This window comes from Bufo gargarizans, chromosome 2, assembly GCF_014858855.1.
Source record: "Bufo gargarizans isolate SCDJY-AF-19 chromosome 2, ASM1485885v1, whole genome shotgun sequence".
NCBI lineage: Eukaryota > Metazoa > Chordata > Amphibia > Anura > Bufonidae > Bufo > Bufo gargarizans.
The window spans coordinates 683,360,187-683,379,522 of record NC_058081.1 but is presented as its reverse complement, the minus strand read 5'-3'; the positions used below and the strand labels follow the sequence as shown (position 1 = coordinate 683,379,522).

Below are 19,336 nucleotides of genomic sequence, written 5' to 3'. Positions count from 1 at the left end.
GTCTGTTGTTCTATACCCCGCCACAACTCCTGTGCGGTGTGGGGCCTGTCCCCCAAACATATGAGTTTCAGAATGGCCTGCTGACGTTTACCCCGGGCTGTGCTGAAGTTGGTGGTGAAGGTGTGTGGCTGACTGGATGAGCAGGTGGAAGAAGAGGAGGAGGAAGCCGAGTAGGAGGAGGAGGCAACAGGATGCAAAGAATGCGATCCTTGGCGGTGGAAGGACGTGCGCCAAACAGCTCTCCGCCTGGGGCCCAGCCGCCACTACATTTACCCAGTGTGCAGTTAGGGAGATATAGCGTCCCTGGCCGTGCTTACTGGTCCACGTATCTGTGGTTAGGTGGACCTTGCCACAGATGGCGTTGCGCAGTGCACACTTGATTTTATCCGATACTTGGTTGTGCAGGGAAGGCACGGCTCTCTTGGAGAAGTAGTGGCGGCTGGGAACGACGTACTGTGGGACAGCAAGCGACATGAGCTGTTTGAAGCTGTCCGTCTCCACCAGCCTAAATTACAGCATTTCAAAGGCCAGTAGTTTAGAAATGCTGCCATTCAGGGCCAGGGATCGAGGGTGGCTACGTGGGATTTTACGCTTTCTAGCAAAGATTTGTGAGATGGAGAGCTGAACGCTTCCGTGTGACATGGTGGAAATGCTTGGTGACGGAGGTGGTGTTGTTGGTGGCAGGTGCCAACGTTCCTCCAGAGGCCGGGAGGACGAGGCCGAGGCAGCAGCAGAAGAGGGAGCAGGAGGGGCCTGAGCCATTTCTGGGTTTTGAGGGTTTTGAAGGTGCTTTCTCCACTGCAGCCCGTGTCTCGCATGTAGATGCCTGGTCATGCAGGTTGTGCTAAGGTTCAGAACGTTAATGCCTCGCTTCAGGCTCTGATGGCACAGCGTGCAAACCACTCGGGTCTTGTTGTCAGCACATTGTGTGAAGAAGTGCCATGCCAGGGAACTCCTTGAAGCTGCCTTTGGTGTGCTCGGTCCCTGGTGACGGTGGCCAGTAGCAGGCGAACTGTTTTGGAGATGGCTGCTCTGCTTTTGCACCCTGTTCCCACTTTTGCTACGCTGTTGGCTCGGTCTCACCACTGCCTCTTCCTCCGAAATCTGAAAGTCAGTGGCACAACCTTCATTCTTCCAATGGTCCAACCTGACCTCCTTTTCGGTCTGCACACTGCAGAAAGACGCAGCAGTTGGCACCTGTGTTTTGTCATCATCAGAGACATGCTGAGGTGGTATTCCCATGTCCTCATCAGGAAACATAAGTGGTTGTGTGTCAGTGCATTCTATGTCTTCCACCGCTGGGGAAGGGCTAGGTGGATGCCCTTGGGAAACCCTGCCAGCAGAGTCTTCAAACAGCATAAGAGACTGCTGCATGACTTGAGGCTCAGACAGGTTCCCCAATATGCACGGGGGTGATGTGACAGACTGATGGGCATGGGTTTCAGGCGCCACCTGTGAGCTTTCTGCAGAAGACTGGGTGGGAGATAATGTGAACGTGCTGGATCCACTGTCGGCCACCCAATTGACTAGCGCCTGTACTTGCTCAGGCCTTACCATCCTTAGAACGGCATTAGGCCCGACCAAATATCGCTGTAGATTCTGACGGCTACTGGGACCTGAGGTAGTAGGTTCAGTAGGACGTGTAGCTGTGGCAGAACAGCCACGTCCTCTCCCTGCACCAGAGGCTCCACTAACACCACCACCACCACCATGACATCGTCCCTTATTAGATGTTTGCCTCATAGTTAGCGTTCAAAAAGCAAAGTAAAAAGTGTTTAAGTCTGTTAAAAATAATTAACTACCAATAAAAACCCTGATGTAGGGTATTGCACTAAATTTATTTTTTTTAACTGTATATGACAGCGGCATTTGTGGCCTAAATTTCACAGTAACTTATGCATGTCTAATCCCAGATGTGCAGTATATCAGAGGGTTTTTTCACCTCAGTAACCAAAAAGCCGTATTTCTGGCTTAATTGTTACAGTCACTTATGCATGTGTAATCCCAGATGTGCAGTATATTGGAGGGTTTTTTCACCCCAGTAACCAAAAAGCTGTATTTCTGGCCTAAATGTGACAGTCACTTATGCATGTGTAATCCCAGATGTGCACTATATGAAACAGATATATTTTTTTCACCCCAGTAAGCAAAAAGCTGTATTTCTGGACTTGCAGACATGCAGATAGCCTGTGCTGGTGCACTAGCGTTGCATAAAATGGCTGCCAATTATGTATTGATATTGACTAACTGAAGGAAAAAAAGTTTGTTTTCAGCAGTAGTTGGCTGAGGGCAGGCTTAAAAAAAATTGTGCACTGCATCCACAAAACACATTTGCTGTAAATCGCTGAGTAAAGAAGCAGTTCTGAATCTTCATAAGATTTCTCCCTGATCTCTTCCTCACAGCAGCTGCAGCCTGTCCCTACACTAATCCGAGCAGAGTGATGGGCGGCGCTACGTGACTCCAGCTTAAATAGAGGCTGGGTCACATGGTGCTCTGGCCAATCACAGCCATGCCAATAGTAGGCATGGCTGTGATGGCCTTTTGGGGCAAGTAGTATGACGCTTGTTGATTGGCTGCTTTGCAGCCTTTCAAAAAGTGCTATAAAAATCATCGAACACCAAACCCGAACCCAAACTTTTACGTAAATGTTCGGGTTCTGGTCCGGGTGCCGAAAACACTAAAGTTCGGTACGGTAAGTTCGGGTTCACTCAACTCTACCAGTGACGCTCTCTCTTTTTCCATTGAAGCTTGGACGCATGCTCTTTCTGTTTCTTGATCTGCTTGCCTTACCATTAGTTGCATCTCTTGTGCAGCAAAGAAAGAACTAACTTTTGCAGCCTCAGCTTCTGCACGGGCGAGAGCAGCCTTTTCTTTTATTGAAGACTTGCTAGAGCAGCTTGCTCGTAACCTGGTCCTGTATGATGATGCCTGGCTAACGGACATTGTGTGCCTTTTGCTGGCTGCTTAATGTCTCTGTGTGGACTCAGTCTATTGTGAGATAGTGACAGGTCTCACGCAGGTTAGAGGCAAGGAAGGGGTGGATAGAGCGGTCCACGCCCCTATTCCACCACAGGTGAGACCAGCTGGAGGTACTCAGCCTGGCAGAAAGCAAGGGGGGAGTGTGTTACCTGTGGACAGAGGCCTGGAGGCTCTGTCTGTGTGGTCTCAGCTGGGCAAGGCTAGGAGATAGCCTGGAGTTGGGTGACGAAGCGATGCCTGGGAGGGTCGCAGGGCTATAGTCAGGCGGACTACTAAGCCCCAATCCCCCACAATAAACACTGAACTGGAGACAGTGGGCGTACTGGACTCTGTACAGCCAGAAGGCCGTGGGACATTGGCTGACAAAGCCGCATGGGTTCACCGGGTGTGAACTGTGACTTAGGGGAGTCAGAAACTTCATATTTAGTTAGAGCCCAGCCGGGCAGGTGTTTATTTTGTATTATTTATGTTTAGTTTGCTGAGGCACAATAAATGCACTGTTTGGACATGAAACCTGGTGTCCTGAAGACGATTCTTGTGAGAACGACCACGGAATAAGAGACGATCCCTTACACTATATAGAAACGAATGTCAGCATGGTCTGGATCGTGCTGCACTTGCTGGGGGTTGCTCTCTCACTTCTTGTGGCTGTATGACAGCCGCTGCAATCTTGTACGCAGGACCACATGTGTGATGGCAGCTCCGTATAGTCAGATCCACTATCGCTGGTGACTAGCATCTTTTTTACTGACCTATCTTCTTACATGTTCACACAGTGTGCAGTCTGACATTCAGCATAAGCCATTCCTGTCTTTCAAATAAGATGGCTTCCTGTACATAAGATTGCATGTCTAGCTAACAGTATTAACAATTCCCTGAGTGACAATTACAACTAGCTGAACAGTTCTGCAACACACATCCCTGAAACAAAGATAGATCCCTCATCAGATATGCTTTTACAAGGACGGTGAAGTTTAAGAAGGAGACATGCCTCTAAGGCCTTTGACAGGGTGGAGTGGCGCTTCCTCTGGAAGGTTCTGGCAAGGATGGGCTTTGGGGAAAAGTTTATACGTACTCTTAAGTTATTGTATAGATCTCCAAGGGCAAAATTGAGTCTTAATGGAATCCTGAGTAGTAGTATTGATTTAAATAGAGGTACGCGGCAGGGCTGTCCATTATCTCCCTTGTTATTCGATATCTATATCGAACCTCTTGCGATGGCCATCAGGCAGGATGATCAGGTTAAAGGATTTGGTACGCTAGGAGCACAAGACCGTATCTCATTATATGCGGATGATGTTCTGTTTTTTATAGACCATACGGAAACTACTCTTCCTAGGATTATTCAAATGGTTAAAGCATTTGGTGAGGTGTCTGGTCTTCTTATAAACTGGGCCAAGACCAGCTTGATGCCAATAGACCCCCTGCCACAGAAAGAGGTTCTTGTGACACAGTTAGACACTGTTGACACTTTTCAATATTTGGGTTTGACTATATCACCTCGGGTTGAAAATTTTGTACAACTTAATTTGATCCCCATAGTGGTAAGCAGTAGAGCTAAAATAGGGATCTGGCTGAGACTTCCCCTATCCAGAGCTGATCGAGTTTCACTAGTTAAAATGGTGATATTACCACAATTTCTCTACGTGCTCAGGAATACACCTATCTGGATACAAGATAAATATTTTAAACTCATGGAAAGAATAATTAATGATTTAATATGGGGAAGAAAGCGAGTTCGAATAAAGCTGGAATATTTGTATAAATCAGTGGAGTGCGGGGGGCTAAATCTCCCTTACTTTAAAGGGTACTTTATTGCAGCCCAGCTATTGAGGTGCTATGAATCAGAGAACAGTGCACTCCTGGGGAAGTTGGTAACTAGCCATGCCCACAATAATATTTTTACCTTGTTGGAATCTGGTTTATTGAAGAGCTATGAGCAAGGCTACAGAGAGACCATAAAATTACTCCTGAAAGTGTGGGCGACAACTAGGACATGGTTGAAGGTTAAGGGTTCACTTACATTTACGCCGCTCTGGCATAACTTGTATTTACAAAGGCTAGATGAAATTGCAGCTGACACTTTTTGGCAGAAGAATAAAATTCTGTATATTTCACAGGTAGTTAAGGATAGAGACATTAAACCATTTATTAGAGATGACACATAATATAGAAAATCTTTCATGGTTTAGGTATTTTCAATTGCGCTCAGTACTATCCAGTTTGGATGATAAACTGGTGTTGGATATAGATAAATTATCTTTTCTGAATGATTGGGTAGGGGGTACACTGTCTAGAATAAAAATTTCAAATATATATAAGTTATTACTTAAGGCACGGTTTAGTGATACACAGTCACCAGGACAAAAAGCGTGGGAGGCGGATTGTCTGAATCTACAAATAGAAGGGTGGGAGAATATTTTTGGGAACTTAGTTTCACTATCCCAGAACTTCAACCATGTTTTAATACAATTTTATATTTGCCATAGATTATATATCACTCCTCTATGGATGAATAAATGTGGATTAAGAGACACGTCTAACTGTCCTAAATGCGACACTGTAGGAGCGGATTTTCTTCATATGATCTGGACTTGTCCAGAACTCATAAACTATTGGAATGCTATAAATAATTGTATTATGTATAAACTAAAAATAGGAATCCCTTTTGAACCACAAGTATTTGTGCTTAATGATCTTTCCAAATTAAATAAACACAAGTATCAAAAGATCCTCCTGAGCAGGATATTGATGTTGGCCAGAGTGTTGGTCAGTCGGACCTGGTTTGCTCGACATACTCCAGATATAACTACATGGAGAAATCTAATGGTTAAGGTAAAAAATTATGAGAAAATTATCTATAAACAGAGGGAAGCTGAGGATAAGTGGATTAAGATATGGGGTGGTTGGAGGACTTGATTAGTTGTGTTTTTTTTTTTTTGTTTTTTTTTACAAAGGTCTTTATTTTGACGCACCACAGGTAGGGGGGGAGGGGAGGGTTTCTTAGGGAATTGGGGTTGGGGAGAAATTGTATCCTTTTTTCTATTCGTAATGTTTTTGATATATTAATTAATAAAGATAATAAAATAAAAAAAAAGAAGGAGACATGCATAGGACAGCTCTGAACTGTTTCCTGGAGACTTCTCTTTCCCAGGATGCTTTGGACTCTCACAATGCTTGCACCTCCCACAATGCAGCAGTCTTTGTAACAAGAAAAACAAAGTGTAATACAATTTAACACCGCTAGATGGTGCTATAACCACACTAATAACTGCAGAAATACCAAAACTGAGCAGACGTGATCTGTAATGATTCTCAAACTCTGCTGGGCAGAACAGGATCTGTGTGTCAGGATGCTGCTGCATTTCCTCTGTAAAGTCCCTTGCGTGTTCTTTCCATCTTATCTACTGTCTACGTTGGCCAGGGGCTGACTGGCAACTTTTGGCCCAGGGGGCAAGTAACACCCAGAGGCCCACTGAGCCCCCCTCCTGCTTTCCCATTTCCCCTGCCTCCTCCTGACCCCCCCCTTGCCACTTTCGTCAGCCATGTAAATTACAACACAGTAAAACAAAATAAACTAGGCATGCTCCGATATATCGGCCGCCGAAACATATCAGCCGAAAATGGCATTTTTGGTATAATGCCGAAAGTGTAATTTTCTGGCTGATACAGTGTTGCATCCGTGTATTCTCTCCTCCCCGCTGGGCGCTGCTCTGTGTCCCCCCCATGACACTTGATGACTTTTGCAGGAGAAACTGTATATTGTGTGGCACAGTGTAGGCTATATGTGTATAACATAAACATATTTTATTTGAAAACTTACAGTTACTTGACCCTTGGGGATCTCGGACACCACTTCCACACTTTGGTCGGGGGCTCGGCGGAGCTGATGTTGTGTTTTATCCTAATGAGAAAGATTTCATAATAAGGATTTGGAGAAGGGGCAGAGGGATAGCAGAGCAGGGAGAGGCTGGTGCTGCTACTAGGGGGTCATACCATGGGGGAGTAATAAAACCCACCATAATGCCCCCCCCCCCCAGTAGAAATAAATTTTCCTTATAATAGACAGTGCACAAAATACCCCCTTGTAATATCCCCAGTTGAGCTAATGTCCCCATAGTGCCCCCTATAATGTGCTAGTAGCCAGATAGGGCCCCCTATAATGTGCCAGTAGCCATATAGGGCCCCCCTATAATGTGCCAGTAGCCAGATAGAGCCCACCTATAATGTGCCAGTAGCTATAGGCCCCCTCCACTATAATGTGCCAGTACCCAAAGAGGGCCACCCTATAATGTGCCAGTAGCCATAGGCCCCCCTATAATGTGCCAGTAGCCATAGCCCCCCACTAATGTGCCAGTAGCCATAGCCCCCCCACTAATGTACCAGTAGCCATAGCCCCCCACTAATGTGCCAGTAGCCATAGCCCCCCCCCCACTAATGTGCCAGTAGCCACATAGGGCCCCCCTATAATGTGCCAGTAGCCATAGGGCCCCCCTATAATGTGCCAGTAGCCATAGGCCCCCCATAATGTGCCAGTAGCCATAGGCCCCCCATAATGTGCCAGTAGCCATAGGCCCCCCATAATGTGCCAGTAGCCATAGGCCCCCCATAATGTGCCAGTAGCCATAGGCCCCCCATAATGTGCCAGTAGCCATAGGGCCCCCATAATCTGCCATCAGCCCATAGTCCCCCTATAATCTGCCATCAGCCCATAGTCCCCCTATAATCTGCCAGTAGCCATAGGCCCCCCTATAATCTGCCAGTAGCCATAGGCCCCCCTATAATCTGCCAGTAGCCATAGGTCCCCCTATAATCTGCCAGTAGCCATATGCCCCCCTATAATCTGCCAGTAGCCATAGGCCCCCCCCTATAATCTGCCAGTAGCCATAGGCCTCCCATAATGTGCCAGTAGCCATAGGTCCCCCATAATGTGCCAGTAGCCATAGCCCCCCCATATAATGTGCAAGTAGCCATAGCCCCCCCTATAATGTGCCAGTAGCCATAGGCCCCCCTATAATCTGCCAGTAGCCATAGCCCCCCTATAATCTGCCAGTAGCCATAGGCCCCCCATAATGTGCCAGTAGCCATAGGTCCCCCATAATGTGCCAGTAGCCATAGGTCCCCCATAATGTGCCAGTACCCATAGCCCCTCCATAATGTGCCAGTAGCCATAGGCCCCCATAATGTGCCAGTAGCCATAGGTCCCCCATAATGTGCCAGTACCCATAGCCCCCCCATAATGTGCCAGTAGCCATAGGCCCCCCCACTAATGTGCCAGTAGCCAGATAGGGCCCCCCACTAATGTGCCAGGAGTAGCCAGATAGGGGCCCCCACTAATGTGCCAGGAGTAGCCACTAGCCAGATTGTGCCCCCCACCCCCCTCATAAAGTGCCAGGCCCAGGGCCAGTAGCCAGATAGGGACAGAAATAAAGAAGAAAAAAAAAAAAATGTCAGTCAGACTTATACTTACCTCCCTGCTTCTCTGGAATACTCCGGTCCCGCCTCCAGCCAGCACAGATCTAATCACTTTACGGCAGCGCAGCGGCTCAGTCAGGCCGCAGGACCGGCGCAGGTGGCGCGATGACGTCATCGCGCCGATGACGTCATCGCGCCGCCTGCGCCGGTCCGGCGGCCTGTCTGATAGGCTGCCGGCAACACGCCTCCCCTGCTCCCCGTCTCCCTGGCTTAAAGTGGCAGTTCATTCCGGCCCGGCCGGCCGGCCGGGACAGCAAGCCAGGGAGGCCCAGTCCGCCCCTGACAGCAAGCCAGGGAGGCCCGGGGGGCAATTGCCCCCCTGCCCCCCGGCCCAGTCCGCCCCTGACGTTGGCTGACTTTTTTGGATTCTTTTCTGTCTCTCCAAACTCTGCCATGTACAATCCCTTTCCCCAATATGCTGCAATCTGAGAGAGAGGAGGTGGAGAGCAGAGAGAGCTATCAGTAACAGACGCAGTGTAAAGCGGGCCTGGCAGCAGGGGTGCATTCGGTCTGCTGGTTCACCGTCATGTGGGTGTTGCAGTTGCCATACAGTTCTGCGCTAAATTTGTGTGGAGATTACCATGAAATAGGCTGCCTGAGAGGTGACAAAATGTATTTTCTGTACATCTGCAGGTGAGATAACGGATATATTTTTCAGAAGAGCATGTGTAGTTCAAGATGATTGTGACTTCAAGGGAAATCGTGACCTATATGGAACAACATACAGTGTGGCCACTACCTGCTGTTCCACTGATGGCTGCACTCCTCCTGTTCCTACATGTAAGTTGTCAGCTTTATTCTGAGATGTCACCACAGACGAGTCACTACTGTAGCTTTTCTTTTTTACTTTCTACTGGCCAAACATCACAATATGTTGTGCCTTTAGGGCTGATTATAGACCTGGACCTCTTGCTCTTCCCATACTACAGATGTGTTCACCTTTACCTTAGTGGCAGACTGGGAAAGGACTACAATTTCTCATCAAACAAGCCAAATGCAATATGATGACTAGAGATGACCGAAGTTTACAGAAATTTGATTTGTCTGCTTCTCCGAATTTCACAAAGAAATTCACTTTGTGTGAAATTACTTTGTCGCAAAGTGCATTTCTTTGTAAGCCTTGGGTGCAATGACAGGGAACGGTGATTGTGCAGCTCCCCTTCATTGTACCCCTCATATGCCGCATTCATCGCTGATTGCGGCATCTGAGATAGAAAATCAGGGCTTTCGGGGGGTTAATTAGTAAAAAAAAAACGGTTCTCAGATGAAAATGGCTCAAACTGATGCCAACTGATGTAATAGGATGTTTTTTTCTTCTCTTCTTCTGATGGATCAGAAGAACGGAAAGCTAAGCGATAATGTGAACTCAGCCTAACAAAACCTTTCAAAGGCAGAAACTCACAGCACAGCCACTGGGTGGCAGCACATAGACACACACATAGGATGGTCATCTCATATCCACAATATCACCATAATATGTTGTTTTGAAAAGTTGGTTATCTCATGGCACACATATCAGGACATGTTCAGCCAAGAAGAAGGGTAAGGAAAGTCACAGTCATATCTGTGTACTGCCCTCACACTGTACAGCATTGCAAGCTGAAAGCTCTACTTTAAATGCGTTCTCCACCCAGGGTGGCTTCTTTATGTCAACTAAGGCTAGTTTCACACATGTGGTAAGAGATCCAGCATTTGCGGAAAGTACCTGAATGCTCACTGACCCCATTAACTATAATTGGGTCCAGCAAAGATCTGTCCGCAGCCTGCCAAATACCCACGCAGCGGTTTTTATTTAAAAAAGCCTTCCACACCAGGACCCCAGAATAAATACAGACTCCCACAACATACCCCAGAATTAATACAGACACCCACACCAGACCCCAAAATTAATACAGACTCCCACACCAGACCCCAGATGAGACTTGAAAATCTATACAGACCCCTGGGCCAGACCCCAGAATTAATACAGCCTCCCACACCATACCCCAGAATTAATACAGACCACTACAGCAGACCCCGGAATTAATACAGCCTCCCACACCAGACCACAGAAGTAATACAGCCTCCCACACCAGATCCCAGAATAAATACAGACTCCTACACCAGAAACCCAAAAATAAATAGACATCCACACCAGACCCCAGAATTAATACAGACCTCCATACCAGTCCCCACAATTTATACAGACTCCAACACCATACCCCAAAATTAATACAGACACTTACACTAGATCTTAGAATTAATAAAGACTTCCATACCAGACCCCAGAATTAATACAGACTCCCACACCAGACCCCAGAATTAATCCAGACACTTACACTAGATCTTAGAATTAATACAGACCCCAGAATACATATTTTTTGCTTTATAACATGCACCCTAAGTTTAAGAGGAGGAAAATAAGAAAAAAATATATTTCATCAGACCTAATATCAGATCCTCAGATCAAACCCCCATAAATATCAGGACATCACATCAGCCCTTCATGTCAGACCCCCTTCAGACCTCAGATCAGCCCACCTTGTCAGACCCCCATCAGATCTCAGATTAGCCCACCTTGTCAGACCCTTTTTCAGACCCCAGATCAGCCCACCTTGTCAGACTTCAAATCAGATTAAAATAAAAAATAACTCTCTTACCTATCCTGCACCGCGGCTCCTCTCCACCTCCAGCAGAAGTTGCGCTCTGCCGTCTTCTCGGCTTGCGCTGCTCTGTCACCTGACTGCGTGCAGCATCAGGTCATAGTGTGCGCACTAGGTCCTGACGTTGTATGTGGTCAGGACAGTGAAGCGCAGGCCCCAGGAATGAAGACCGGGAGGGTGAGTATTACAAGCGCTTGCGGCGCTTCACTCCCGGCTTCCAGAACCTAATGGATACTAGTGAGCACTTCTATATGGAAGCGCTCACTAGTATTCATCTTTATTAGATGCACGGCCATTTTTCCACCACTTTTGGGGGGGGGGGGAGTGTGTCTTATAAAGTGAAAAACACGCTAATACAGACTCCCACACCAGACCCCAGAATAAGTACAGACTCCCAAACCGGTCCCCAGAATTAATACAGACCCCCACACCAGACCCCAGAATTAATACAGAATCCCACACCAGACCCCAGAATTAATACAGACTCCCACACCAGACCCCAGAATTAATACAGAATCCCACACCAGACCCCAGAATTAATACAGAATCCCACACCAGACCCCAGAATTAATACAGAATCCCACACCAGACCCTATAATTAATACAGACCGGTCACTACGAATTAATACAGACTTCCATACCAGACCCCAGAAATAATATAGACTCCCACACCAGACCCTATGATTATTATAGACCCCCACATCAGACCCCAGAATTAATACAGAATCCCACACCAGACCCTGGAATTAATACAGACTCCCACACCATAATTCAAAAAAAAAATACAGACACCCACACCAGACCCCAGAATTAATATCGACTTCTATACCAGACCCCAGAATTAATATCGACTTCTATACCAGACCCCAGAATTAATATCGACTTCTATACCAGACCTCTGAATTAATATAGACACCCACACCAGACCCCAAAATTAATACAGATCCCTACACCAGACCCCAGAATTACTACAGACAATCACATCAGACCCTAGAATTAATACAGACTTCCATACCAGTCCCCAAAATTAATACAAACTCCTACACCATAATTCCAAAAATAAATACAGACACCCACACCAGACCCCAGAATTAATACCGACTCCCACACCAGACTCTATAATTATTACAGACTTGAACACCAGACCCCAGAGTTAATACAGACACCCACACCGGACCTCAGCATCGGGCACTGCGAGAAGAGGACCAGGGAGTGGTGATTAATGCCAGTGCAGCTCTACATTCACCACACCATGGGCTTCCTGTCCTAATGAGCATTTCCTCAATGGAGGCGCTCATTATTTACAATTATCAAGGTTTCTTTTTCTTATTTATGATATAAAAGTGTAAACCCCCCCCCCCACACACTTTTTTTTTTGGGTAGCGAGGTGGCGCCCTAGGAGGGCACTTACCTTTGCCTTCCCTTCCCATCATCCCAGCCCTGGATAAGGGGCTCCTGAGGAACTAAAAATCAGCGTGACCAAACCTCCTTAACTCTTGCTTTCCTGAAGGGGGGCCCTTAGAAGAAATGGACCCGACGTTGCATCCCAGACACAAGTTACAGGTTTATTCACACGTTGAGGCCCTTTCACAGATTTTGCTGTAATTTTTTTTTTATATGCATCACAAACCGTGACATGTGAATAAACCTTTACATGGAATTCAGATCTGATTTATAATCTGATTTATATGAGATCCTAGTGCAGTGAATACACTTAGATTGCGAGCTCTATGGGGACAGCTAGTAATGAAAATGTAAAGCGCTGCAGTATATGTTAGAGCTATATCAGTGAGTGAGATAAATCAATAGATGAATAAAAGTGATAAGTGAAGGCAAAGTCTTAGGATGTGCTCACACTTTACCAATATCCATTAGGCATACTCAGGGCTCATTCACATGGCCGTTGCCCCTCCGTTGCCGTATTGCGGCCCGCATACGGCGGATCAGCAGTACACGGGGCACCGGCCATGTGCATTCCGCATCACGTATGCGACCCAGTCACTTGAATGGGTCCGCAAATCTGGAGATGCAGTGCGGAATGGAAGCATGGAATGGAACCCCGCAGAACCACTACGGAGTGCTTCCGTGGGGTTCCATTCCGTGCAATTTGCGGTCCGCAGCACAGGCACGGCGGGAAAACGGCAGTGTGAATGAGCCCTAAGTAATATTGTAGTTGACTATGCTTTTCTATGAAGAGGTAAATTGTAAAAAAAATATGTACAGTGTAGGATGTGGTGGACAACATAAGTAATGTGTATGTAAGATGACCATATGGCACTTACTAATACAGTGATACGTCGGTTCACGAACGCTTCTGTTCACGAACAACTCGGTTCACGAACAGAAAAGTTCATAAAAATATGCTCCGGTTCACGAACTCCGCCTCGGTTCACGAACAGGAGCCGCGGCCATTTTAATGCTATTTCCAGGCTGTCACATGGTCGTGACTTCCTGTAGGAAGACCGTGGAGAGAAGAAGAGACACAGAAAGTACTGTGAGTACTCTGCAAACATTTTAAGTGATTTTTTTTATTTTTGGTGTGCTTTTTAGCACATACTGTACTGTACTACAGTACTGTACTTACTGTATTGTACAGTTCCCCCTGATGTCCTTATGGAGGGGGACTCTCCCCCCAAACAATAACTGCCTCCCACCTACCTTCCTCCATGCCAGAAGTCATCTCAAGCAAGGTTAGTGTCCTCTCTTTATACATTACTATACTGTACTAATGTGTATTGTAATTTGTTTCATATTTTTGTGCTTTAAAAACCCCCAAAAAAAGGTCAGCACGGATTAACCGGATTTACATTGAACCCTATGGGAAAATGTGCCTCGGTTCGCGACCAATTCGGTTCGCGACCAGAGTCAGTTCACGAATTAAGTTCGTGAACCGAGGTATCACTGTATAGTCTTTGTTGATCTTCTGTGCCGTTTGCTATATTTCATAACCATGCCCCAAATCGTCTGTGTAGTCCTGTCCATAAGATGGCTGCTTCCAGTGTAGGACTGGGGTACCTAGGGCCCACCAGTAAAATTTATTTTGGGGGCCCACCGTACGGATACATTCGAATATAATAAATAATTTAACAAGTTTTTTATATGAACATCGGCTGGTTGAGGTTCTGTACATTGAATATATGTATGTAGTGCAGTAAATCTAATGTGTTATATGCCACTTGTGCAACAGGTGGGAGACTAGGGGCCCACATTGCTCAGGGGCCCACCGGGGATTCACCTGTACCCCTGTGGGCCAGTCCGAGCCTGGCTGCTTCATTCATACACACTGCACTCACATTAAATTCTCAACAGAAGAAGTACAGACGGCAGGAGAAGGTATTTGAATGGAGGAGGCATCACATGAGCGGCCATTTTATGGACAAGACCTCTGTGTGGACAGTACTAAAAACTTGGCAAACAAGGGGGCACACCTTATGAAATATAGAAAATGGTGCAAAATTCCAACAGTAACCAGAAAGTGGCCATCCCTTTGCTTAAAATACTCTATATTAGGGATGCTCAACCTGCGGACCTCCAGCTGTTGCAAAACTACAACTCCCAGCATGCTTGGACAGCCTACAGCTATTCGGGCATACTGAGAGTTGTAGTTTTGCAACAGCTGGAGGGCCGCAGGTTGAGCATTGTTGTATATTACTATTTACCGCTCTCTTCCCTGATAGTATTACCCAGCAGCGATGAGCCCAATGGTCTGACGTGTCCATCCTGCGTGCCTAATAATGTCACCAAGTGTAACGCTTCAGAAACTGTAACGTGCACCGGAAATGAGACTGTCTGTTTTTTTGTGGAAATGAAAGGAACAACAGGTAATTTCTTTAGAATTAAAGTATTTGTGTTACTTTATCTTTTACCAGAACAAACTATTCATTATTTTGTTTCAATGGATCTGAAATTCTGAGCTGATAAATCTCATTGTATACCTACGCTATCAAGAGATCATTATTCTACTAAAAAGCTGCAAATCCCCTGAATACACACATCGAGTGACATGATACAATGCTGTCTGCCTTCATCTACCACTAGAGGGAGCTTACTGAGAATGTGTATGCAGTGAGCTCCCCCTAGTGGTGGCTATCAGTAGTCAGCATTTTATTTTGTAACTCAATGGCTCCGTGATGTCAAGCAGGGGATTTGGAGGTTTGTATAAAAATTAGCTCCAAACTTTTTTTTTTGTAAGATACAGTGGATATAAAGTCTGCACAGCCCTGTTAAAATGTCAGGTTTCTGTGATGTAAAAAAAATGAAAATTGAACTTTTTCCACCTTTAATGTGTCCTATAAACTGTACAACTCAATTGAAAAACTTATTTTAGGTAGAGGGAAGAAAAAATATAAAAATAAAATAATATGGTTGCATAAGTGTGCACACCCTTAGGCCTCATGCACACGGCCATGGTCTGCGGCTGAGAGCGGTCCGTGGTAACACGGCCTGGATTCCTGTAATACGAGTGTATTACTGTAGTGCAGAGGTGGCATGAAGCGCACGGCATCATAGCAACCAATGACGCCGTGCGCTCCTGCTCTCAACAGGAATCCAGGCCGTGTTACCACGGACCGCTCTCGGACGCGGAACATGGCCGTGTGCATGAGGCCTTAAACTAATACTTTGTTGAAGCACCTTTTGATTTTATTACAGCCCTCAGTCTTTTTGGGTAGGAGTCTATCAGCATGGCACATTTTGACTTGACAAGATTTGCCCACTCTTCTTGGCAAAAACACTCCAAATCTGTCAGATTGCGAGGGCATCTCCTGGGCACAGCCCTCTTCAGATCATCCCACAGATTTTCAATCAGATTCAGGTCTGGGCTCTGGCTGGGCCATTCCAAAACTTCTTCTGGTGAAGCCATTCCTTGGTTGATTTGGATGTATGCTTTGGGTCGTTGTCATGCTGAAAGATGAAGTTCCTCTTCATGTTCAGCTTTCTAGCAGAAGCCTGAAGGTTTTGTGCCAAGTATTGACTGGTATTTGGAACTGTCCATAATTCCCTCTAGCTTAACTAAGGCCCCAGTTCCAGCTGAAGAAAACCTGCCCCTTGGCATGATGCTGCCACCACCATGCTTCACTGTGGGGATGGTGTTCTTTTGGTGATGTGCAGTGTTGTTTTTCTGCCAAACATATCTTTTGGAATTATGGCCAAAAAGTTCAACCTTGGTTTCATCAGACCATAACACCTTTTCCCACATGCTTTTGGAGATTTCTGATGTGTTTTTGCAAAATGTAGCCTGGCTTGGATGTTTTTCCTCGTAAGAAAGGGCTTTCGTCTTGCCGCTCTACCCCATAGCCCAGACATATGAAGAATACGGGAGATTGTTGTCACATGGACCACACAGCCAGTACTTGCCAGATATTCCTGCAGCTCCTTTAATGTTGCTGTAGGCCTCTTGGTCGCCTCCCAGACCAGTTTTCTTCTCGTCTTTTCATCAATTTTGTAGGGTCGTCCAGTTCTTGGTAATGTCACTGTTGTCCCATATTTTCTCCACTTGATGATGACGGTCTTCACTGTGTTCCATGGTAGATCTAATGCCTTGGAAATTCTTTTGTACCCTTCTCCTGACTGATACCTTTTAACAATGAGATCCCTCTGATGCTTTGGAAGCTCTCTGTGGACCATGGCTTCTGCTGTGGGATGCGACTAAGAAAATTTCAGGAAAGACCAACCAGAGCAGCTGCACTTTATATGGGGTTAATCAGAAGCACTTTACATCATGGCCGGTGTATGCTGACTCCTATGTAACAGGATTGTGAATGTTTAATTCTGAACACAGCTACATCCCCAGTTATAAGAGGGTGTGCATTATGCAACCACATTATTTTAGTGTTTTTTGTTTTCTTCCCTCCACTTAAAAGATTTCAGTTTGTTTTTCAATTGAGTGGTACAGTTTATAGGTCACATTAAAGGTGGAAAAAGTTCTGAAATGATTTATCTTTGTCTCTTTTTTTTACAGCACAGAAACCTGACATTTTAACAGGGGCGTGTAGACTTTTTATATCCACTGTATATCGGGAAATGAATCAGCAGAGAAGCTTAGATTGTATTAAACAGCAGAGGTTCACTTGAAATAAATGCACGTCCTACCAAATGTTTAAGAATGTGCCGCCGTCAGACAACCAGGAAAGGGGTTCTCTTTCCAGTGATTATTTTGTGATGCAGGTGAAGAAACATTAACCCTTCATTGTGCAGATCTTGTAGTGTCAGAAATGTCCTTAATACCATAACAATTAAATCTCTGCAGGAGAAGTCGCAAATATGTGGGGGTGCGCAACTCAGAGCTACTGTGTCCATGTGGCCAATGAGGATATCAAGATACTTCATGCTACAGGAATAGCCCAGACTAATTATATCTGTTTCCGTGGTTTAATCAGTGTCCAAAACTACATCCAGACTCCGGCTATTATTTCAACCCGCTCCAGTGGAGGCATCAGAGTCCAGAAAGTCGTCCTGACTCCGGCCGTCGTGTGTCTTCTACTGCTGACGTGGCTTTTCTAGAAGATGTACAGGTCCATGTGGCCGATGCTGATGTTCCCGTAGTTGTCAGATCGTAATTTGTCACAATGCAATTTAGTTGCATGGAAAATAAATAATGGAAACCAGCATTGGCGTCTGGTTTCCGTTATTTTGGACAGAAACAAAAGTCCTGCGGACCGTTATTTATTCTCCCTTCATCTATATTAGGACGGATTAAAACGGACAGTGTTCTTTTTGGTTTCCATGATAGCAATTCCGTTATTGTCTGTAATAAGCATATTATAACGGAATGCTATAATAGAAATAAAAACGGTTATCATTCACGCCCTTTCTGTAATATATAATGCTAGATGTTCCTGGGGCGATGGCCTTGCCCACAACCTGCCCTCTCCATGCCCCCTTATCGGAAACTGGCGAGAGCGGCATAAAAATGCCAATTGAGACTAAATCTAGTTGCTATGTTTTTTTCAAAATTCGCAAAACCGGGTTTATGGCTTTTTAACTTCAAATCCATTGCGTGGATGATACATGTGAATAAAAGTGAATGATCCCCTCAGTGACTTAAGATCTGGCTACGATAAAACTTCCTATATCCTTGTTATGAGTTATGCCATGAAGGGGTTACTACAAGATAAATATTCTGCAGTTTAAAATCAACGCCTGGATCTGAACAGTTTTGTAATTGTCTGTGGTTAAAAAATGTGCATAACCACTAAGTTTTTCAATTAAATGTATCAGTATAGCGCCACCTGTTTCTTCTTTTTCTTAGTTCTCTATCCACTTTGCTGAGGTGGACGCACATGCTCAGTTCCATCATTCACTTGCCTCCTGAGCTGTTATAGAAAGAAAGCTGCAGAAAATGCACCAGAAAAGACACACCGTTGAGCTACAGCAGTCAGGACACACTCATTTAGCTGGAACAGAAAGGAAATGCCCCTGAGCTGCAGCAGAAAGTACACACACAAGAGCTGCAGCAGAAAGGACACACACAAGAGCTGCAGCAGAAAGGACACACACAAGAGCTGCAGCAGAAAGGACACACACAAGAGCTGCAGCAGAAAGGATACACACAAGAGCTGCAGCAGAAAGGATACACACAAGAGCTGCAGCAGAAAGGACACACACAAGAGCTGCAGCAGAAAGGACACACACAAGAGCTGCAGCAGAAAGGATACACACAAGAGCTGCAGCAGAAAGGATACACACAAGAGCTGCAGCAGAAAGGACACACACAAGAGCTGCAGCAGAAAGGATACACACAAGAGCTGCAGCAGAAAGGACACACACAAGAGCTGCAGCAGAAAGGATACACACAAGAGCTGCAGCAGAAAGGACACACACAAGAGCTGCAGCAGACAGGACACACACAAGAGCTGCAGCAGACAGGACACATCCCTGAGCTACCAGCTTAAAATAAATGTAGAAGAGCAATTGGAGCAATAAATGGAGAGATCTGTGGATCCATGTGCGGTATAGGGCTGGGTTTAGCTTTGTTAGAGATTGTCATGCGCTACATAGTGCAAAGCATGAGTTACAGTCAAGGATCAGCGAACCAGTGGATCTTCAGGTTCAGCGGGTTCGGCTGAACTTTATTTTAAGTCCGAGAACTTTGGGACTGAAAAATGGCTGTAAATAAGGCATAGAAAGGGGTAGAGGGCTGCAAAAGGATCCAAAGTGCTCTGATAACAAATGTGGATAGTGAAATGACTTAAAATAACGAAGAATACAAAAAAATACTAAATAATCTTGAACAAGGAGG

At 45.7% G+C, this 19,336-nt stretch overlaps 1 protein-coding gene across 1 annotated transcript in view; it reads left to right on the top strand.

Annotated features, from left to right (window-relative positions):
- LOC122926973 (phospholipase A2 inhibitor gamma subunit B-like) overlaps window positions 1-18,317 on the top strand; it is a 99,855-nt gene extending 81,538 nt beyond the window's left edge. The window contains exons 3-5 of the mRNA XM_044278505.1: window positions 9,089-9,235; window positions 14,775-14,918; window positions 17,345-18,317. Of these exons, the coding sequence (XP_044134440.1) occupies window positions 9,089-9,235; window positions 14,775-14,918; window positions 17,345-17,598 (545 nt within the window). The 3' untranslated portion in view covers window positions 17,599-18,317. The remainder of the gene's footprint in view (window positions 1-9,088; window positions 9,236-14,774; window positions 14,919-17,344) is intronic.
- Window positions 18,318-19,336: the final 1,019 nt, after the last annotated feature.